This window comes from Pituophis catenifer, unplaced genomic scaffold (genome assembly GCF_029215685.1).
Source record: "Pituophis catenifer annectens isolate HBS135680 unplaced genomic scaffold, rPitCat1.0.hap2 SCAF_18, whole genome shotgun sequence".
NCBI classification, from domain to species: Eukaryota; Metazoa; Chordata; class Lepidosauria; order Squamata; family Colubridae; genus Pituophis; species Pituophis catenifer.
This window is the reverse complement of record NW_027256898.1, coordinates 855,382-878,470: the sequence shown is the minus strand read 5'-3', so window position 1 is coordinate 878,470 and position 23,089 is coordinate 855,382. Positions and strand designations below refer to the sequence as shown.

The 23,089-nt window shown below is 47.1% G+C and overlaps 1 protein-coding gene across 1 annotated transcript; it reads left to right on the top strand.

The window, feature by feature from the left end:
* Positions 1-22,587, top strand: PLEKHG5 (pleckstrin homology and RhoGEF domain containing G5). Its single transcript, XM_070956334.1, has 21 exons — positions 1-109; positions 288-417; positions 1,118-1,220; positions 1,427-1,481; positions 2,091-2,182; positions 2,910-3,046; positions 3,626-3,789; positions 9,899-10,084; positions 10,906-11,082; positions 11,318-11,413; positions 11,647-11,697; positions 12,437-12,586; positions 13,635-13,745; positions 13,941-14,090; positions 15,614-15,751; positions 16,402-16,521; positions 17,548-17,680; positions 17,983-18,098; positions 19,217-19,413; positions 19,495-20,328; positions 21,040-22,587. The coding sequence occupies exons 1-21, from the start codon at positions 35-37 to the stop codon at positions 21,047-21,049; spliced, it is 3,225 nt and encodes a 1,074-aa protein (XP_070812435.1). The 5' UTR covers positions 1-34; the 3' UTR covers positions 21,050-22,587.
* The last annotated feature ends 502 nt before the right edge of the window (positions 22,588-23,089 follow it).

Here is a 23,089-nt window from a genome sequence, read left to right as displayed (position 1 = left end):
TGCATGTCCGGACGGCGTGTGTGAGCGAATTGCCATGTTTTGTGATGCTGCACGAATGCGTGGATGGCGCATGGTCACATTTCCGGTGCCGGGCAAACCGGTTGCGACAGTATGTGAAGCTATAGACCAAACAGATCCATGGGCCAAATTTCTATAACTAACTTTTCCTTAACTTGGAAAGGGGTCTAAAAATAAGTCGTCGTCCCCCCCGCCCCACTCCGGGAGGATTATAATTCGTAAACCGCCATCTTCCCTTCTCTCCTCTCTTCTCTGCCCCTCCTCTCCAGGTCTGTCACCACGCCAAATGTGAGCAGCTCAATCACCACAGCCCCCTGCACCTGTGCGAGGAGTGCGACGGGCAGATCCACGGGGCGATGCACTTTGACCGACATATCCGCTTCGACCTTCCGCCTCCAGGTGACCACCGAGGCATAGCGGGGCCTGGTTCTCACGCACGGCACTCTCTACTTATTGATTTGTCCAATTTTAAGTGATTTTTAAGTGACCACAGAGAGCGGTGTTTTTTCAACTAATCCGCCCAGAATTGTTAATTTACGAGAAAGGCATTCAACACATAAATAAATAAACCTTGCCTGCTTTAAAACGGATGGACTTCAACTCCCAGAATTCCCCAGCCAGCTGTGCCCGTTTTTTCTGTTTCTTACTCCCTAGGGCAGAGAGATTGCAGCGGAAGGGATTACAAGAGAATAAGTATGTCTCCACTTCCTATAGTGGCGAGATTGCAGAGGAAGGGATTACAAGAGAATAAGTATGTCTCCACTTCCTGCAGTGGCGAGATTGCAGAGGAAGGGATTACCAGAGAATAAGGAAAGGAATGCATTTATCACCAGGGAATTCTGGGAATTGAAGTCCGCTCATCTTAAGATAGTCAAGGTTGAGAAGCACTGATGTAGAGATGCCAATTTGTACGATGCAGGATTTGCACCCGATGCAGAATTCTGCCCATGCCTCGGAAGAAGTGAGCCGCCGTTCGTCGGCTCACTGAGTCGAAAGTAATGTGGCTGGATAGGGAATCTCTCGGAGGGAAGAGTAACGTGTGAAAGGGACTCCGAGTCCCAATGCAGGGATTAACCGGCCCATAACTCTTAATCCTCAGGGTCTATCCTGGCGCGTAACGTCTCCACCCGGTCCTGCCCGCCACGCACTAGCCCCGCCTCCGATGTGGAAGAGGATGATGAACCGCTGATTGACGGGAGAGGGTGAGTGTAGGGAAGAGCCATTCAGCAGACACCCCCGCACTTCAGAAAGCTAGTTCCTCAGGGTCAACCGATCTCATTTCCTGGAGAGCTAGCTTTCAGAAGGCATGGAAAGATGGTGATCTATATATATCTATATATTTCTCTGCCAGATGGGCAGAGACGCTGTGTTGTAACCCCAATTCCGTTTTCTTCCTTGTTTCTTGCAGAGAAAAACGAAATTTAGCTCGAAAGCCCAAGAAAGGAACAAGGAGACATACGGACGTAAGGCTGCCGATCGTACCTTGCTTCTATCCAGAATCTATTAAATAGATACCGTTTGGCAACTTTTGAATGGGATCCAGAGGCCAAACGGCAGCTCTCGCAAGATTGTCGATAGGGTCCCCTCAGAGGTCATCCAGTCCAACCCCCCCCAGCTCAGTCCAACCTATTCCTCCTGTAATGTCTGTCACCTCTCAAACAGATGGGCAGGGGAATCTTTCAGCTTCTGAGTCGCCTGTAAAAAAACAGAATACAGAATCACGGAGTCGGAAGGGACCTCAGAGGTCTTCTAGTCCAACCCCCTGCTCAAGAAGCAGATCGTTTGAAGTTTAATTCCGCGCTAAATCCTTGCTTGTTCAAAGTGGGGCACTTTTAAGACGGGTGGACTTCAACTCCCAGAATTCCCGAGCCAGCCAGCTGTGGAATTCTGGGAGTTGAAGTCCATCCGTCTTAAAGGGGCCACGTTTGCAAAACACTCTGCTAAACGAATCTGTGTAAGACATCATCTTAAAAAAAAAAAAAAAAGACTACTTTAAAAACCCAATTTAAAAACACATTAAAAACCCAACTTACCAACTTAAAAAAAAAAAAAAAGTTATATTTCTTCTCCAGGATCCCAGCAGGGAATATTTCACTCTGAAATTTGATTTGAACGTGGACGTCGAAACGGAGATTGCCCCAGCCATGAAGAAGAAATCTTTAGGGTGAGAACGGTTTCCGTGTCGTAATTCCGTGACCTGCTGCCCCGTCAAATATTTCCGAATGATTCTATAGGTAGTCCTCGACATGCGACCGTTCGTTTAGTGACCGAACTTACAGCGGCACTGAAAAAAAAATAAGTTGGCACCGTTTTTCACACTTATGGCCGTTGCAACATCCCCACAGTCACGGGATCAAAATTCAGACAGTTGGGAACTGACTCGCATTTACGACGGTGGCAGCGAGCCTCTTTTCTGACCTCCCCACAGGCAAAGTTTCAACGGGAAAGCCGGATTCGCTTTACGACCTCGTTACTAATTTAACGACGGCAGCGATTGCACTCAGCCACGGGGGGCAAGAAAGGTCCAAGTTGCTCAAGAAATTTGGCTTTGTTTAGCAACGGAAATTCCGGCCCCAGTGGCAGTCGTTAAGTCGAGGACTGCTTGTACATTTCCTAAATAAAATAAAATATTTATTAAACGTCTTTGCTGCCCATCTCATATCGAAATGACTCTAATCCATTAATTAATCATGGATAAAAAATATGCATCGATTACCCCATAAATGAGCGATAAATAAAATGAATACATTAATACATTTAAAATAATAATAAGTGAAAAGTGCATGTTTTCACACGGGAGTTTGAGTCCGATATTCTTTGGGGGGCAGATATCTGTCTGTCAAGCGTTGTCACCTGTTGAATTTCTGCCTGTTTCTATTTGGACAATCCAGGGAGGTTTTGCTTCCGGTCTTCGAACGGAAAGGCATCGACCTGTCGAAAGTAAACATTTATTTGGACCAGTCCAACACCCCACTGTCGCTCAACTTTGAAGCCTATCGCTTCGGAGGACATTACCTGCGTGTGAAAGGTAACACCGGGATTCGATCCACGAGCTTAACCTCATGACGGGTAGTCCTTGATTTACGACGGGTCGCTTAGAGTGGACTTCAACCCCCAGAATTCCCCAGCCAGAATTCTGGGAGTTGAATTCCACCCATCTTCAAAGTTGCCAAGTTTTGAGAAACTGCTCTACAAAAAGGAAGGAAAAATCAAGCTGGATGTTTTTCCGAGCGTGGTGAAACTGACTAGATCATGTTACTGTTTGGCCCCCAAAAACCAGGAAATATCCAGAGACGGTGGGAGAGAAACGATGGATTTACAGCCCATTTCTAGTCAGAGGATTGTGATCAAGGACTGTCGATCATCATTTCTCTCCCGCCGCCTCAGTATTTTCCAATTTTCGCCCAAACAGAAACGTGATCTAGTCAGTTTCACCTTGCCGGAAGAAACGACGTCACCACAATATTGAATGATTCCCCCTGGGACAGATCCGGAGGGAATCTGCTTGGAGAACCGAGTAGGACAAGCACCCATATTTGCAGCTGCCCCTAAGTAGGCCGCTAGGAAGTGGTCCACATAAACCATGTTTTCCTTTTCTCTGTTTCAGCCAAACCAGGAAACGATCTCAAGGTGGAAGAGGGGGTGAAGGACAGCAAATCCCTGAGTTTGCCCATCCTGCGCCCAGCGGGCATCAGCCCCTCCTTCCTCGCCACCCCGTCTTTGGATCGACTGGAGCAAATCTCGCTTCGACGAGAGAGTACGGACGCCGGGGTGAGTTGGGGGACAGGTGTGGGGTGGCCTCCCCATGTCTAGAAGCAGATGAATCAGGGACTGACCCGCCAGGGAGAAAGAGTTGCATGCAGGATTGCTGTCTGGGGAATGGACTACCTTGTCTGGATGTTGTTCCCTTCTCAGGCCGAGGTGGAGAATGCCTCCGTTGGGGCGATCTATCAAACATTTCAGGAGTTAAAAGTCCAATTCAAGTTGCCGCGGTTAAGAAACTGCTCTACCAGTGAGGAAAAACAAGCTGGAAATTTCTACCAGCGTGGTGAAACTGACTAGATCATGTTTCAGATGATTACAATTGGTCCCAAATTGGACAATCTCAAGGTGGTGGGAGAGAAACCATGAGTTGCAGTCATCTGTTTAGCTTCATTGGGGAAGGGAGCAATGAGAGGTGAACCATACAGGTAGTCCTCGATTTACGACTGTTCCTTCAGCAAAGTGGCAGAAATGGATGCGCTGGTTGAACTTTGCGTCTCCCTGAGAGAAAAACCTTCTTTGTACTGGACAAACCAGGATGGAACCACTCCTCCCCAACGAGAAAGGAAGGTTGCTCTTTATGCCTGTTATTTATTACCACCAGCCAGCAGGTGGCAGCACACAACCAACTTTGATGGATTCTGGAAAACTGGCAGGAAGTTGTTAAATGCTGGGATGGAAGACCAACAGGAGATCCCTTAATTGAAGACCTGGGCCAGGAGGTTAAAAGAAAGCCGTGACAACTCACTTCCTTAGGATTCCTAAAATGGATGGGTGGGTCCCAGAGTTCGACTCAAGAGAGGTGGTGTTATTTTATTTTGAATTTAAATTTGATTGGACTTTTATCGTATATTTCATTTTGATTTTTTTAATTTGTTTGATTTTACTTTGAGTTTATATTTTATTTTATTTTCAATTTATATTTGATTTGATTTTTAATTGATATTAATTTTATTTTCAATTTATATTTTTTTCATTTGATTTTCAATATATTTAAATTTATCTTTGTATTTAACTTATCTTTCATTTTATCTTTTATTCATTTTTAACTAATATTTATTTTTTTTAATTCACTTTTTCTTTATATTTAATTTATACTTAACTAATATTTTATTTTAATTTATATTTCACTTATTTTTTACTTTTATTTTTAATTTATGCTTACTTTTACTTTTTAACCTTTATTTTTGATTGACATTTAGTATTATTTTTTTATTATTATTATTTTATTTTAAAAACAGAGCTTTTTGCTTGCCCTGTGCTACAACTCCTGGTGACCTCCAACATTTTGGGGCTTGGCTTAATGTTACAATTCAGCCTATTGTCCATTTACTTAAAAGGCTTCTGATTATTTGTGATTCAAGCCAAAAGGACAAAAATTACAATCTAGTGCAAGAGAAAAAACATATATATTCAGAAGTTACTTGTCGTTGCCTCTTAGGTGAGCCGTTTGGTTCCTATTATTTGGACAGTAAATAAATTCTTTTGACTGATTGATGGGTGTATATCAGATCCCTATCACTGCTCCAAAGCCTGAACTTTGGAGTCGTTTACAAGTTCTCCACCCTGCCCAGTTCCCCCAAGAACCAGGAAGTGCCAACACCTTGCCAGCCTGGTGCCCGTTTGAAAATCTGTACTCCGCCTGCATCGACCGAGCCTTTGCCAGGTGAGCTTCTCATCGTTTTGCAGCTGAGCCACTCTACTCTATCGGATGCCTTTTTGAGTAAAACGAGGCTGCTAAAGCCCATCATCCTCCCCACTTAAGATCTTTTGAATTATCGCCCTCGGCTGAGTTCGGATTCAGAGCTGCGACGTCTCCGCCCAAACTCTCAAAAAGACAATTTGCTCTCCGCTGTTTGGACGCTGGAAAAACAAATTCCTTCGTCGAAAATCATGCGGGATTAGAGGCCATGTTCGGTCCCAAGTGGAGAAGGTGGGACCTTCCGACAAACAGCGATTGGTCGGTGCTGCATTATGCCCGTTTCCAACATCTACTGGACGAGCCCTTTGGCCGAAAGCTGACCGTCACACCGGGGTTTGTCGCTGCTCGAATACAGCAGTATAATTCTCAATCCAAGATTTCTGGAGTTCCTTCCCGGCTAGCAAAACCAAGCAGGGATTTTTGCCACGGTGCAGAAGAAGCCAGTCAGGGGGAGCCCGAGGGACAAGGGTGCCCATCCCGGGACAATCCCCACGGTCAGCCTGGATGTTGGATACCCAAACAGTATGTAAGTCTGTATTTCCTGGGCCGTTTAGGGCTAAAAGAGATCGGAAACCTGAGTTTGCTTACTGCAGCAGAACCCGAGTGTCGTGAAGCTGCTACAAAGTTAACCGACATTAAACCAGCTTTGCATGACACAGGGGAATGTGGCTTCTAGGTTTTTCAATGAGCTGGTCACGGGCGTTGTGTGAATCCAATTTACGTGGGCTGACCCATGTCACCGTCTCTTTTATTTTTTAAATCAAGGATGAGCCAAATTTGACTTGCTTTGTGCAAATTGCAATTTCCTATTCATCACTGGGATAGTTTCAGTATTTTTATTTATTTATTCCTCGTCTTCCTTCCTTTGTTTTTTCTCTTCCTTTCCTCTCCTCCTCTCTCCCTTTCTCCCTCCCTCCCTCCCTCTTTTCTTTCTTTTCTTTTTCTTTCTTTTTCTTCCTTCCTTTCCTCTCTTCTCTTCTTTCATTTCCTTCCTCCCTCCCTCCTTCCTTCCTTCCTTTCTTTTTTCTTTCTTTCTCTTCCTCCCCCGCTCCTTTCTTTTTCTTTCTTTCTTTTCCTTTCCTCCTCTCTTCTATCCTCTTCTCTCCTCTTTCACTTCCTTCCTTCCTTGTCATTCATTCATCCACCCATTTTTCAACCAAGTTTGGGTTGGTTGAATCAAAGCTTAAAAGACACATCAAATCGTTTTAAAATAAAACTCAAGCTGATTAAAACATTTTTTTTACATTTTATTTTGTGGTCCCCCGTGCTCTTTTCAACCACCCGTCATCCGTCCTGGGCCTCTTTCTCTTTCTCTCTTTCTTTCTCTCTCACTCTTTCTCTTTCTCTCTCTTTCTCTTTCTCTCTTTTTCTTTCTCTCGCTTTCTCTTTCTTTTTCTTTTTCTTTTTCTTTTTCTCTTTCTCTCCCTTTCTCTCCCTTTCTCTTTCTCTCTTTCTCTCTCTTTGTCTCTCTCTTTCTCTCTTTCTTTCTCTCTCTCTCTGGGCCCGTGTGATATAATTTTTCTTGTCTTCGTTTGTGTCAGAGGACATAGTTCGTTCCGTTTGCTTTATGGTTCTTTAGATAAACACGGATGGTTTTACAACTTGTCAACCTGTCGGTTTTTATCATTTTATGGTTCTTTGAAACCCTTTGAGTTCAGAATACAGGAGAAGAGTGTTGGAAGGGACCTTGGAGGTCTTCTAGTCCAACCCCCAACGATACTGAAAAGAGTAACTTAGAACCGTTTTTTCACACTTACGACCGACCGTTCCAGCATCCCAATGGTCACATGATCAAAATTCAGACACCTGGCAACTGGCTCACATTTATGACGGTCGTAGCGTCCCGGGGGGTGTCACGTGATTCCCTTCGGCCACATTCTGACAAGCGAAGTCAACAGGAAAGCCGGATTCACTTAACAACCGTGTTCCTAACTTATCAACGGCAGTGATTCGCTTAGCAACCGTGGCAAGAGAGTTCCCAAAACTCACTTATACGACGGTCTCGCTTAGCAGCAGAAATTTCGGGCTCGCTTGTGGTCGTAATGCGAGGACTCCCCGTAAACGTTTTTGTCTTGGAAATAAAGGGAGGGTTTTTTTTTTTTCCGGAGAGGACTTCATCTCTATAACGTTATAATTTTATATTTCCTCTTTTTCGCTCTGCTCCTGCGTTCAGTTGCACGATTGTATTGATCCAGGCATGAAATAAACTTTGCTGTGTAAATTTGTCGAAGGAGCAAAACCAAAGGGGCACACCCTTTTTTTTTTTCTTTTTTTTTTTTGGGACGTGGCAAGCAAACAAACATCAACCCCGAAAATTCAGAGACCGGAACCCAGGCAGAGGGAAAACTTCCCTGCAGGATGGTTGGGAACCCTGCATGTAGAAAGCTAGCTCTGCAAGGAGAGTCTTTGCATTGCATCCTCTTTCTCCAGCCACTTCATCTTCTGCTTGCAAGGATGGTTGAAATTACATCTGATCCTATATAAGAGAGGGGAATTCACACAAGGCTGGCTGGGGAATGATGGGAGTTGAGGTTCTTGCAAGCATTCTGGCTGGAGAATTCTGGGAACGGAAGTCTTTATAATCTAGTTGGGGATTTCTGGGGGTTGAAGTCCTCACATTTAAATTTTGAGACTGAAAAACTATCATTTATATAACTGGTTGAATATCTAAGTAGGTTATATATTTGTAAATGTATTTATAACTAAATGAAATCAATATTTAAATAGATACATATAAATGTTATGTGGTAGGTAGGTAGATAGATAGGAAACATAGATAGATAGATGATTGATAGTAGATAGATACATAGATGATTAGATAGATAGATAGATAGATGGATGGATGGATGGATGGATGGATGGATGGATGATAGATGATAGATGATAGAGATAAATGATTGATAGATGGATGATAGATGATTGATAGATAGATACATAGATAGATGGTATAGATAGATGATAGATAGATAGATGATTGATAGTAGATAGATACATAGATGATTAGATAGATAGATAGATAGATAGATAGATAGATAGATAGATAGATAGATGATTGATAGATATATGGATGATAGAGAGAGATGATAGAGATAAATGATTGATAGATGGATGATAGATATAGAGATGTTAGAGATAGATGATTGATGGATGATAGATGATTGATAGATAGATACATAGATAGATGGTATAGATAGATGATAGATAGATAGATGATTGATAGTAGATAGATACATAGATGATTAGATAGATAGATAGATAGATAGATAGATAGATAGATAGATAGATAGATAGATGATTGATAGATATATGGATGATAGAGAGAGATGATAGAGATAAATGATTGATAGATGGATGATAGATATAGAGATGTTAGAGATAGATGATTGATGGATGATAGATGATTGATAGATACATAGATAGATGGTATAGATAGATGATAGATAGATAGATGATTGATAGTAGATAGATACATAGATGATTAGATAGAAAGAAAGAAAGAAAAAGAGAAAGAAAGATAATCTTATTTTTAGGAACAAATGGGTTTATACTTGAGTAAAATTTACATCAGATAAATATATGAAATGTATATATAAATAAACACATAAATGCTATTGTGATGTGTAATATACCTTTTTTTGAAACAAATGTTTATGTACTTGAGTAAAATTTAAATTAGATAAATATAGGCAGAATTGTAACTGTTATAACAATATTATTTTTTTTAGATACAAATTCCTGCGTACTTGAATAATATTTACATTAGATAAAGTTATAGGCAGAATTGTAACTGTTGTAACTATATATTTTTTAAAGAAACAAATTCCTGCGTACTTGAATAATATTTACATTAGATAAAGTTATAGGCAGAATTGTAACTTATAACAATATTATATTCTTTTTCTGTTATGTGTTTCCTTTTACACTTTTTTTTAATAAAGACACTTTCAATATGTTTCCTTTTAAAAGAAGCTTTGCACCAATGCATTACAATTATTCCTTTTTTAAAATTCTTTTTTATTTGTTCTTCCCTTACAATCAACCAACCAACCAACAGAGAGCGGGGGTGGGGGGGAAATGTCAGATTAATTAATAAAAAGCTAAAATGCAGAGAAACTGCACATGCTCCACTTTGGAGCGGTGTCTGGCTTTGGAGCTGTAACACACTAGCCATCATCGTGGGTTGAAAGGTAGGCTTAGCAAAGGAGGGGCGCTTTTTCCCGCCAGCATCCAAACAAACCAACAATGATGGTTTGAGCTTATCGGCTCCGGTTTGCAAAAGATGCGGCTACCCAGATTGGAAGTTTGATTTTTTTTTTCGTTTCTAATTGCCATTTTTGCCCCCGCCCCCCCCCATCTGTCTGCCTCTGATCCCCCCACTTAATTCTTTCTGCCCCCCCACCCAAACCCCCTTTGCAGGGCCCTGGACGTCAAAGGAAGAACATGAATGAATTTCTCGGTGATGCCAGGATCCCAAATCCGGACCTTTTGCCTCCCGCAGCCCCTTCCCCGGTCCCCAACGGGCCGGACACGCGGAAGAACCGAGGGGCCAGCCGCTTCAGCGGCTTCTTCGGGTCGGGCAACAGCGCCAGCTCCTTCGCCAGGGTGCGTCCCCCGCTTTATTGCCAGCCTGCGCCCCAAGTTTATTCCGCTGCCAAAGAAAAAAAGAAAGAAAAAGAAAAAGGATTTTGATCCCTTCCTGGAAGGCATTTGCCTGGGTCTTCCCCCCCTCCCCTGAGATAGAGCCTCCCTGTGCAAGAGCAGTCTATCAGGAAATAGCAATGGGTTGGGGAAGTGCAGTTGGAGGCAGGAGGAATTGGGTCCTTTGGGCTTTTTGGAGGGGAGGGAGGGAGACGAGAGAAGGGAAGGGAATTAGGCAAAGGGGGGGAAATACAAGGGAAAAGGAATTTAGTTTCTAGGTGAAGGGAATTTCCTTCCTTTCTTCTCTTCCTCCCTCCTTCCCTCCTTTCCTTCCCTATTCTTTTCCCCCCTTCCTTCCTTCCTTCCTTCCCTACCCTTTTCCTTCCTTCCTTCCTCCTTCCCTCCCTTCCCTATTCTTTCCCTTCCTTCCCTCCCTCCCTACCCTTTTCCTTCCTTCCTTCCTTCCCTGTTCTTTCCCTTCCTCCCTCCCTCCCTATCCTTTTCCTTCCTTCCTTCCTCCCTTCCCTACTCTTTTCCTTCCTTCCTCTTTCTTTCCCTCCCTTCCCTATTCTTTCCCTTCCTTCCCTCCCTCCCTATCCTTTTCCTTCCGTCCTCCCTTCTTTCCCTATTCTTTTCCCTCCCTCCCTCCTTCACTCCCTCCCTTACCCCCTTTCTTCCTTCCATACCCTTTTTCTTCTTTCCTTCCCTCCCTCTCTTCTTTCCTTCTTCCATCCCTCCTCCAGTATGGCTCTCTCTCAGCCCCCCCTCTCTCTGTCCCCCCGCAGGAGCTGGACAAGACGGAACAGTTGGAGAGCAAGCTGCAGTCCTACGGCCTCTTCGGCCTCCCCCGGCTGCCCGACCAGCTGCGCTTCGACCAGGACTCCTGGGAGGATGGAGAGGAGGAGGACGAGGCCGGCCTTCGGATGGAGGACAGCTGGCAGCAGATCATCCAGGGCACCGAGGTGGGCTTTCTTTCCTTCCTTCCTTCCTTCCTTCCTTCCTTCCTTCCTTCCTTCCTTCCTTCCTTCCTTTCTCTCTCTGCTCCCTTTTCTTTCTTCCTTCCTTCCTTCCTTCCTCCCTCCCTCCCTCCCTTCCTTCCTTCCTTCCTTCCTTCCTTTCTCTTCCTTCCTTCCTTCGTTCCTTTCCTTTTTTCTACACAACAACTAAGATTTAAATCTAATCATGGTTTGTTTCCAGGCCTTGACGCGACGTCAGTGTCACCAGCAGGAAGCGATTTGGGAGTTGCTACACACCGAAGCGTCTTACATCAAGAAACTGAAAGTGATCACGGATGTAAGTCCGGAGTTATTCCTCCAGAACCTTTCCGGTGCCCAGTGCAAATCTTACCACAGGTTTTCTCCATTCCCGCCATTTAAAGCTGTGTGGACTTCAACTCCCAGAATTCCCCAGCCAGCTGGCTGGGGAATTCTGGGAGTTGAAGTCCACAAACCTTAAACGTTGCTAAATTGGAGAAACACTTCTAACGGATTAATACATTTATTTATTTATTTTCTTTCTCTCTGCAGCTCTTCCTGTGCTGTCTTTTAAATTTGCAGGATTCAGGTCTCTTGTGCGAGGTAAGCCCCCCACCCCCCTCCCCAATTAAAAACTCAGCTGGGAAACAGAGGGCTCAAAAGTCAGATTTCCAATTTTTGGATTAAAGAACAGAAATGTTGCGTTCAGCACAAAATCCGTGCTTATAGGCATCTAGTACAAGTAATCCTCGACTTACGACCGCAATCGAGCCCAAAATTTGTCTTAATGAGCCAGACAGGCGTTAAGTGAGTTTTGCCTCCTTTTTACAACCTGGCTTGCCAGGGTTGTTAAGTGAAACACTGCAGTTGTGAAGTCAGCAACACAGCCGTTAAACGAATACGGTTTCTCCCTTGACTTTACTGGTCAGTAGGTCGCAAAAGGGGATTGCGTGACCCCGGGGACTCTGCAACCGTCATAAGTATGAGTCCATTGGCCAAGCATCAGAATTTTGATGGCCGCGACGGTCGTAAGTGTGACAAACAGTTCTAAGTCCCCCCCTTTTTTTTTAGTGCCATTGTGACTTCAAACCGTCACTAAATGAAACCACAAAAAAAAAAAAAGACAAGATTGAAATTTCAAATCCTTCTTTTAACCGTCTATTATTGCATTGATCGAGATTGAAAATCTTCACCTCGAAGGGCTGAGCGTGGGGAAGGGATTTCAAAGATTTGAAAAATAGCCAGGAAGGATTTTAATTTAATTTAATTTTTTTTCAGAAAGGAAAAACGAATTGGCCTTAAGCTGCTTTTTTTTTTTTGCGGGGTGGGGTGTCTCTTTCAGGTGGAAGCCGAGCGTCTTTTCAGCAACATTCAAGAAATTATTCGGGTTCATCGCAGCCTCTGGAGGACTGTCATGGCCCCCATTTTGGAGAAGGCCCGATTGACGCAAAATTTGCTGGACCCCACCGATTTCTCCAAGGGCTTTAAGACGGTGAGGGGGAAAGAGGGCTGCATAAGAGTTAGACGGTGGGGTAGGCTCTTCCAGGCCCTTACAGTATGCTCAGAGGACCTCTGCATTTGGAGCTGAGCTTGGAAGCAGATGTCGGGCCTGGGGAAGAGAAGAGTCAAGTACAGTAGCGGCCAAAATTGTGGACACCTTTTGGGAAAAGTTATATTTTTGAGGTTTGATGGTTAATAACACCACTTTTTTTTTTGGAGTTTTAAGATAATTCTATTCCACTTGCTGGAATGGCCTGGGAATAGCCCTGAACCCAATGGAAAATCTATGGAGGTGACTCAAGAAACTGGTTAGTCAGAAGCGACCCAGCAATAAAACCCAGTTAATAGAAGCCATCATTCCATCTTGGTTTCACATGATAACAGCTGCAGAAGTCAAAAGGCTTGGTTCCCTCCGTGGGAAGACGTTGTAAGGCCGTCATTCATGCTAAAGGTTACCCAACGAAGGATTAACTGACATGGGGATCATTTTTGCATATCTCGTTTTTTCGGTGGGGATCATTTTTGTCTTGTCTTGTTTTTTCCTACATATTTCACTTTTCTACTTTATACCGTAACGGCTATTCTAATAGCAAATCCTTCATAAAAGCTATGGCGTTACATTCTTGATTAAATTGTCTTTCCATGGATATATAATTTTATGGTAGTACTCCCCCAAAAAGTGGTGTTATTATATTATATTTCTCCCAAAAGGTTTCCACAATTTTGGCCACTACTGTATATAAACAGAGCAAACCCCTCTCCCTTCTAGAACTGATGATGGTCCCTAGTTGGGACACGAGACGTCTGTAAGAAAACCACCAAGCTCAGAGAGCACCAAGGACCCCACAATCCTCTTCCTCCTTCTCCTCTTCCTCCTCCTCCTCTCTGCAAATCTTAACTCCCTTTTAAGCACTGATGATGCTACCTAGTTGGGTCACAAGACGTCTGCAAGAAAACCACCAAGCTCGGCCAATGCTAGATAATCCCAGCTTCTGACCTCGTCCATGGTTAACTCTGGGTCTCTCTCCCCTCCCCCACAGTTCGGCTCCCACTTCCAGCCTTACGTCCGTTACTGTATGGAAGAAGAAGCTTGCATGGAATACATGAGGAATTTGCTGCGGCAAAACGAACTTTTTCGCCTGTATGTGACGGTAAGGAGAAGCGAGGCTGGATGTCCCCCCCATCCGTCCATCCTGTCCCCCCCCCGGGCCAGTAGAGAAAGTCCTCAACTTACGACTCCAATGCAGCGGAGAATCTGCCCCCGTTTCGGGACTCCGAACTGGCGGGGTCTCCCTGTTTGGTGGCTCCGTTCGTGACTATTCTCTTACAATCCCTTTCTCTCGCAGTGGGCCGAGAAGCACAAACAGTGCAACCGCCTGAAGCTGAGCGACATGTTGGTGAAGCCGCACCAGCGCCTGACCAAGTACCCTCTGCTCCTGAAGTCCGTGTTGAAGAAAACGGAGGACCCCGAGGCGCGAGAAGCCATCATCGACATGGTAAGCGGATAAACCGAGTTCTCGGATGATGGCTAGAGAGTTGGGTGGGGTGGGGTGGGGGGGGATCCTTTTGCACCCCCGTTTTAACGAAACTCACCAACGCAAGCAAGCCCAAGGATCAAGAATGGATCAGGTACAAGGTACTCCTGTGCGAGCAGGGGGTTGGGTTAGATGACCTCTAGGGTACCTTCCAACTCTGTGATTTTGTAATCCCAGATCAGTTAATCTGTGGAACGTCTTGCCTTGTGGATGCTCCATCACTGGAGGTTTTCAAGAAGAGACTGGACAGGCCATTTGCCCTGGATTGTAGAGAGTCTCCTGCCCGAGCAAGCGGGGAGGGGGGGGGTTGGGCTGGATGACCTCACGGGTCCCTTCCAACTCTGTGATTCCTTAATCTGCATTTCCCACAGCCGAGAGAAGTGGTGTCCTTGCGAAAGCTTGGGCAGCTTAATAGGAGAAAAAGTCTGAATCGTTTGCAATCCACCCCACCCGTTAACAGGGCCGATCTCCTCTTACCCGGAAATAAGATGAATAAATCAGATAAAGGAGCAGATAATCTGTGCTCAAAACTCCTTTCAATCTTTCTCTTTCGCGAGGGACTGATAAGAAAAGACGAAAAAGCCTTACTGTCCTTTGATAAGCCGACTTTCTCGGTTAGAACGGAAGGTCCACCGGTGAGAATTCAGAAAGTAAGGGGGCGGGGTGAGAAACCTGGATTTTCTCACCGCCCCGAGTTAACCTAGGGAACTTCCTGCCACTGGCCACCAATTTTGAGAGTGGGTTGATTTTTATTTTTTATTTTTTTTTAAAAAAAAAAAGTTCCTCAATTCTCTTTGCCTTCAATCGGGGGGGGGGGGGAAAAACTTCTGTTTTCGGCAATTTTGTACTCCGAACACTGAGAGGGAAAAAATTGAAGAGGCCAAATGCAATTAAGCAACGGAAATGAATATTTCGGAGGGAGTTGAAACTGGGTGACTTTGAGCCACTCACCAGGAGACTGGGAATTCTAGTCTCTCCTGAGGCATGAATGCCAAGTGGGTGACTTTGGGCCAATCACCAGGAAGCTGGGAGTTATAGTTCCTCTTTAAAGCATAAAAAGCTAGTTGGGTGACTTTGGGCCAGTCACCAGGAGACTGGGAGTTCTAGTCCTGCCTCAGCCATGAAAGCTCTCAGCCCCGCTCACCTCACAGGGTTGTTGTTTTGGGGAAAATAGGCGGAAGAAGAAGCGTTATATACATTCACCACCTCCAGTTATTTGTAAAAATAAAATTAAAAAAGGTGGGATACAAATGAATAAAAATAGAAATACATACCTACATACGTACAGCAAGAACATCGGGGAAATCTCATTCGAAAAGTGGGCTCGGTTTCACCCCCTTCCAGCTCCCTGCCGATCAATCCCGAAAGCTTAGCAGAGCTTCCATGTTCCGTCGCAGTCTACCTCAGAGAAACTCAGCGAGGTTTCCTGCTGCTCAGACTCCTGAGGACAAAACGAGTGATATCTGGCTCTTCTTTCTCCGCAGATCAACGCAGTGGAGCAGTTCATCAACCACGTCAACTCGCGGATGCGCCAGCACCAGGAGCAGCAGCGCCTGGCCACAACCGTCAACCGCATCGACGCCTATGAAGTGGTGGAGGGCAGCACCGACGAAGTGGACAAGGTGAGGCGGGGACCGGGTGGGCGGGGCACAAGGAAGACCAGCCCCAAAGCTCTTACACAGGTAGTCCTCGACTTACGACGGGTTGCCTAGGAGTGACTAGAACTCACCGTCTCCTGGTGATTGGGCCAAAGTCACCCACTAGGCTTTCAGGTCTAAGGCAAGACTAGAATTCCCAGTCTCCTGGTGAGTGGCTCGAAGTCACCTAGCTGGCTTTTATGCTTAAATCGGGACTATAACTCCCAGTCTCCTAGTGACTGGGAGTTCTAGTTACTCAGTCAAACTTCGTGCCTAAAGAGGGACTAGAACTCACCGTCTCCTGGTGTGATTGGCCCCAAGTCACCCAGCTTTCATGATTAAAGAGGAACTATAACTCTCAGTCGCCTGGGGATTGGCCCAAAGTCACCCAATTGGCTTTCATGGCCAAGGCTAGACTAGAATGGGTTGTAAATCAAGGACTATTTGTATATGGAGCCATCTGAGTGGGAGGAGAAGCCGAGATCCAGCTTGAAACTAACCATGGTTAATCCCAACCCAACTCGGTTTGTGTTTGTCTTTGCTTCTCTCATTTGCAAATGGAGCTTTTGGGGTTCAGGGCCAAAAGTGACACCCCCCCCCTTTGCTTCCTCTTCTTTCTCCCCCCCCCCCCCCAGATCTTGAAGGAGTTCCAGCACCTGGATCTGACGGGCCCGATCCCCGGGACGTCCCGAGAGGAGACGCGACAGCTGCTGCTGGAGGGGCCCCTCAAGATGAGGGAAGGCAGAGACAGCAAGGTGGGTCCCCGAAAAGGGTTGTGGGGGGGCTGGCAAAGGGCCGGCGAGAGGGGGGCGCTGGCTCCGCTTTGGGGCTGACGGGAGAAAGGAGGAGTTGTGGGAAGGGATATGCGTGCTAGCTTTCTGCTTGCGGGGATGATGGGAACATGTCAGGTCTCCCAAGTGCCCCAAACTTCTCTCCCTTCCAGAGAAAGTCTCAAATGCATAATTTAGCTGCGATTGGCATTTTCTTGTCGGTCCTTCCTTCCTTCCTTCCTTCCTTCCTTTCTTTCTTTCTTTCTTCCTTCCTTCCTTCCTTTTTCTTTCTTTCTTTCTTTCTTTCTTTCTTTCTTTCTTTCTTTCTTTCTTTCTTTCTTTTTCCTCCTTCCCTCCCTCTTTCTCCTTCCCTTCTTTCCTCCCTCCCTCCTTTCTATATTTTTTTCATTCCTTCCTATTTCTTTCTTTCCTTCCTCTCTTTCTCCCTCTCCTTTCTGATCCTTCCTTCCTTCCTTCCTTCCTTCCTCTCTCTCTCTCTGCTTCATCCCTCTTCCTTCCTTCCTTCCTTTCCTTCTTTCTTTCTTATTCCTCCCTCCTTTCCTCTTTCTTCCTTTCCTCCCTCCCTCCCTCTCCTTTCTGATCCATCCACCCATCCTTCCTTTCTTTCTTTCTTTCTTTCTTTCTTTCCCTTTCTTTCTTTCTTTCTTTCTTTCTTTCTTTCTTTCTTTCTTTCTTTCTTTCTTATTCCTCCCTCCCTCCCTCTTTCTTCCTTTCCTTCTTTCCTCTCTCCCTCCCTCCTTGCTATATTTCTTTCATTCATTCCTATTTCCTTCCTTCCTCCCTCCCTCCCCTTTCTTTTCCTTTCTTTTCTTTCCTCCCTCCCTCCTTTCCTCCCTCCCATCCATCCATCCATCCACAGACATCCCCAAACCCACCGGGGTCCTGTCCCTCCTCAGGGGTCTCCATGGCAAGGAGATTCCCCCCCCCCCCCGCCTGCTTCTCCTCACCCCTCTCTTGGCTCTTTCTCTCTCTCTCTCTCTCTCTGGCCAGATGGACGTCTACTGCTTCCTCTTCACCGACCTCTTCCTCATCACCAAGCCGGCCAAGAAGGCCGAACGCACCCGGGTCGTCCGTCAGCCCCTCCTCATCGACAAGCTGGTGTGTCGGGCACTCAGGGATCCAGGTAAGACACCCCCCCCCAAATGGGAGCATAATAAGGCTCTCCCGGGCTCCCCATCTAAATTCCCAACTTTAAGAAACTTTTCTTTATTCGTCGTATTCGAGATCCTGATCCCCGCTCGTCCTCGACTTACGACCACAATTGTGCCCCAAAATTTATGTTTGTTAAGCGAGGCAGCCGTTAAGCGAGTTTTGCCCCATGTCACGACTTTTCCTGCCACAGGTTGTAAGTTGGGGACTGCCTGTAGTTTGGTTTTTTATAAGCTTTTTTCTTCTTTTTTTTTTTTGATCTGTTCCTGCCCCAAGGATCCTTCCTGCTCATCTACCTGAACGAGTTTGGCTGCGCCGTGTGTGCCTACACCTTCCAGACCAGCGGGCAGTCACTGTGCCGGAGCTGGGTGGAGGCTGTCTGTAACGCTCAGGTAGGCACTGCTGGACTCTGGAGGCTCTTCCCCAGGGAGCTCAGAACAAAACAAAACGAAGTCTTAACATGGATGCACAGAACATCCCCTCTAGCTGAACGCTGATTAGCATAATACAGTCCTTTCTTTCTTTCTTTCTTTCTTTCTTTCTTTCTTTCTTTCTTTCTTTCTTTCTTTCTTTCTCTTCCTTCCTTCCTTCCTCTCTTCTTTTTTCTCCTTCCTCCCTCCCTTCCTTCCCTCCCTTCTTCCCTTTTTTCTCCTTCCCTCCTCCCTCCTCTTCCTCCCTTCCTTCCCTCCCTCCCTTCTTTCCTTTTTTCTCCTTCCTCCCTTCTTTCCTTCCTTCCTTCCTTCCTTCCTCCCTCCTCCTCCTTCCTTCCCTTTCTGATCCTTCCTTCCTTCCCTCCCTTCTTTCCTTTTTTCTCCTTCCTTCCTCCCTCCCTCCTCCTCCTTCCTTCCTTCCTTCCTTCCCTTTCTGATCCTTCCTTCCTTCCCTCCCTTCTTTCCTTTTTTCTCCTTCCTTCCTCCCTCCCTCCTCCTCCTTCCTTCCTTCCTTCCTTCCCTTTCTGATCCTTCCTTCCTTCCCTCCCTTCTTTCCTTTTTTCTCCTTCCTTCCTCCCTCCCTCCTCCTCCTTCCTTCCTTCCCTCCCTTTCTGATCCTTCCTTCCTTCCCTCCTTTCCTTTTTTCTTCTATCCTTTCTTCCTTCCTCCCTCCCTTCTCCTCCTTCCTTCCTTCCCTTTCTGATCCTTCCTTCCTTCCCTCCTTTACTTTTTTCTCCTTCCTTTCTTCTTTCCTTTCTTCCTTCCTCCCTCCCTCCTCCTCCTTCCTTCCTTCCCTTTCTGATCCTTCCTTCCTTCCCTCCTTTACTTTTTTCTCCTTCCTCCCTCCCTTCCTTCCTGTATATATACGTTAGGCTATATATATCTTTTTTTTCTTGTGTTCGTCTTGTTTTTTTATTTTTTTCAAAATCCCTTCCAAGAGCCCCCCCTGTTCAGCGATCGTATTTCCTGTCCTCTGCTCCCTTCTCGAGCCAACCCACCCGTTGGCTCTGGGTCCAGAGGATCTCCCTTATCCCGAGACAGTCTATCTTGGCGACCCTGCTCTGCTCTCCCTCCCACAGAATAAGCTGCAGCAGCTGCGTCTGCAGGAGCTCCAACGCCACCAGCGGCTTCCTCAGGTCATGGAAGCCAAGGCGGAAGAGGAAGAGGAGGAGGAGGAAGTAGAAGGGGAGGAGGAAGGCAACAACAGAGACTCCTCGGAAGCCAGCTCCCCTCCCACCCTCCGGAAGAGCACCAGCAGCTTGGACTCCCAGCAGTGGTAAGTCCCCGGGGGTTGGAGTTGGGGGTTTAAAAAAATCACTGGAGGTGACCCTCACCCAACTCCTCTCTTGGTTTGTAGCCTCTCCGACGGCTCCACCGACACCATCTCCGTGATCGCGGCTGAGACCGGCGAGGAATTCCTTTCGCCTTCCTTCGACGGGAGCCAGTTCCTCCCCCCAGCGGAGGAATTGAGCATCGGCCCCCTCCCCGATTCCGCCACGCCCTCCTTGGAGGTGGGAGACCCGCTCCCCGATACCCCCGGACCCTTGTCGAAACCGGAACCCAGCCCCTGCAGCTGCTCGTCGTTCGACAGCGCCTACGGGACCCTCTCGCTCGGCTCGCTACACGAACTGGCGGAGTCCTCGCTGCCGCAGGGGGGAACGGCGGCTGCCGAGGAGGAAGAAGAGGAGGAGGAGGATGTCGCCAAGACTGGTTCCCCCAAGCTGCGCCGCCAGACCCCCGTCCAGCTCCTCCCCGCCAAGACCAAGGTGCTGAAGTCCAAATCGGAAGCCAACCTCGCGCAGGTGCTATCTCCCTCGCTGTTCCTCATCCAGAGTCAAAGTTTGTCCGAACTTTCTCCTCCGGGCATGGTGTCCGGGGGTCCCCCCATGCAGGAGCCTCAAGGCCAGCCCCTCCGCAGAGTCTTTAGCAGCAGCAGCAATAACAGCAGCGCTTCCGAGCTCTCCGAAGCGGAGGAGACGTCCTCGCTGGGGATCTGCGTCTCTCCGGGGTTGGTGGTTACCGTCGCGAGCGGGTCGCCGTGCTGGCCGGACGAGGAGGCTACGAGCGAGGAGCTGTCGGAGGAGCAGCAGGCGTTTTCGGACCCGCCGACGATTCAGCACCGGAAGTTGACTCTGGGCCAGCTGTACCGCCTCCACACCACGCTGCTGCTCAACTCCACGCTTACGGCCTCGTGAGTGTGGGTGGCGGGTGGGACTTTGAGCCGGGCTGAGGGGACCCCTGGGCTGTTCTCAAAGGCGGGGGGCAGGGGGGGGAGACAGGATACTGAATTGTGGTAGGGTAGTCAGGCAGGAAACATGCCCCGATGAATTCCTTCTTCTTTACACGTCGTTCTTGACTTACAACAATTCGTTTAGCAACCGTTCGAAGTTACAAGGCTATTCTGTGTTCTGTTCGCTAACAGACTTTCTCTAACAAACATTGGTTTAGTGACTGAAGCGACAACAACAAAAAAGTGACTTAGGGCCGGTTTTCACACTTATGACCGTTGAAGCATCCTTGCGGTCATGTGATCCCACATTCAGACACTTGTTAACCGACTCATATATATGACGGTCGCAGTGTCTCGGGGGTCATGTGATTCCCCTTTTGTGACCTGACGAGCAAAGTGAAGGGGGGGAGCCAGATTCCCTTAACGACCTAACTTAACAGCTGCAGTGATTCACTTAACGGTGGCAAGAAAGGCCCGTAAAATGGGGCAAAGCTCACCTAACAACTGTCTTGCTTAACATGACCTGCGATGTCGTAAGTGTGAAATGGTCGTAAGTGTGAAAAATTGTCATCCGTCACTTTCTTCAGTACCACTGTAACTTCGAACGGTCACTAAATGAATGATTGTGAGTCAGGGACTACCTGTAATATCCCACATTCTCGTCTCTTGCAGGGAGGTATGAGAAGCGTCGGAGGAAGAGAACCGAGTGCGAGACAAAGGACCGGTTTTGCGGTCCCGCCCACCCCCCGTGGGCATCAAGACCACCCAGACACCCCAAGGGGGTGGGCACAAGGACAGAGCACAGCATCCCAAACGGGTACCACTTCTCTGTACGTGTGTGCTCCCAATCGATGTGTTTGCGGCTACTGTGCACCCTTGGCCCGAGGACATGACAGACAAAGGAAAAGTGGGGGGGCCAGAGGGTGCCCCCCCCAGCAACAACAGCTTCCCAGGAACTTCGAATTTGAACCCCAAGTTTTACCTTTTGCACTGTTCACTCCTCCTTGCTCAATTCTCCTCTCTGGACAAAGGATGGAGAAAGATAATTCAAATGGATCTCCGTGCAATGTTTTGTCTCTCTGTTTTTCTCACTCAGCTCTTCCTCCCTCTTAACTATGGTTCCCCCGTTACTCCAAATCTCCCCATGTCAGAAATTGAGCCTCGTGACTCCCTCTTGGACGTGGGCCCCAACAGCCATTGTCACCCCTCCCCAAATCCACTTTCCAGTCGACCTAAATTTTGCTCGTTCGTGCTCGCTCCATGCCATGCACAGCGGAGCACCAAAAAGACTTTCCAGCCTCGATTATCCTGCCTGGGCAATGGGTACGAACCCCCCGCCCCATCCTTGTCTTACTCCCGTTGCGGTATGGGGTCTTCCCATCCAGCAGGAGAAAAATAAAGACTCCCCTTCCCTCTCCTTGGGAGTGTTTTTCCCTGCCGAGGAGGTGCACACAGCAAACCAGAAAAGCATTGTACAGAACAACGTAGAGGTCATCTAATCCAACCCCAGCATCCCGAGAGAGGGAAGGAACAGGTTCAAGCCGAGGTTGGGCTGTTTTTCGGAAAGAAAGAAAGGAGAAAGAACCGGAAGGTCGGAGAAGGGAAACGAGTAAAGAAGGACGACAAAAGGGATCGGAGGAACGGGAAAGCAGACAGTTGCGGAAAGGATGAAGTTTCTGCCGAATTTTGCAAGCCGGGTGTATCGGAAAAAGGAAAAATGGAACAGCAGCCTGTTGAGTTGAACTGTGAAATCGAGGCCATATTTCGGGACGTCGGTGCCCCTCTGCCCCCCCCTTCTGTCGGGGACACCGTGGCCCTTACAGTTTTGGGATGACAATTGTTTGATTCCAAAGCTGACTTCTTCCGTGAACGAAAAACTAAATGGGGCCCCGCTCGGACGGCGGAAGCAAAGCCCACCCCCAAATATAAATATACGGCCACTGGACGTAACTCCGAAACGATGCATTTTTTTCCCTAGCAACCTCCCCCCCCCTTTTTAAAATCAGGGTGTGTTGCGTTTTGCGTTGGCTTATAACATTGCTTATTTATTACGCTTATATTCTCGCGGACCCCCTCCCCGGGCCCCATTTTTCAATGGGGCAGGAGAAGAGGGGGGGGTGTAACTAGTTCAGTTTCTTCCCTACCGTGGCGTGCCGTGGCTCTTGTGGCTGCCCTCCCCAGAGACGCTGTGGGGAGGGGTCTTGATTTTGCAAAACATCCCCCCCCTTTTTTTTTTTTGCAAATGTGATTGCTTGGCGTAATTAAAGGCCGATTAAATCTTAATGATATTTTTTTTTCCTGTCCTGGGGTGGAATTGTGGAGGAGGGATGTGGTGGTGGTGGTGGTGGGGGTTTGTTGCTAGTTTTGGGCGTGACAGCAAACCATCATTGCTTGCTGGGTTAGGGTGGGAAATGCAGCCCATGGTGGCTTGCTCCACAAACCAGGATATGGATACGAAACACAATCGGCGTGAGTTTTCGCAGATGGGGCATTTGCCTGTTTCCTTTGGTGGAATTCCTTGCCAATATTGCTTTGGGACCGGCAGTCCTCGACTTGCGACCATTCGTTTAGTGACCGGGTTTAACAACGTCACTGAAAAAAAGCCCCCTTAGGACCGTTTTTCACGCTTATGACCATCGCAGCCTCTCCCGTGATCCAAATTCAGACGCTTGGCAATCAGCTCGTATTTATGACCGTCTCAATGTCCAGAGGTCACGTGATT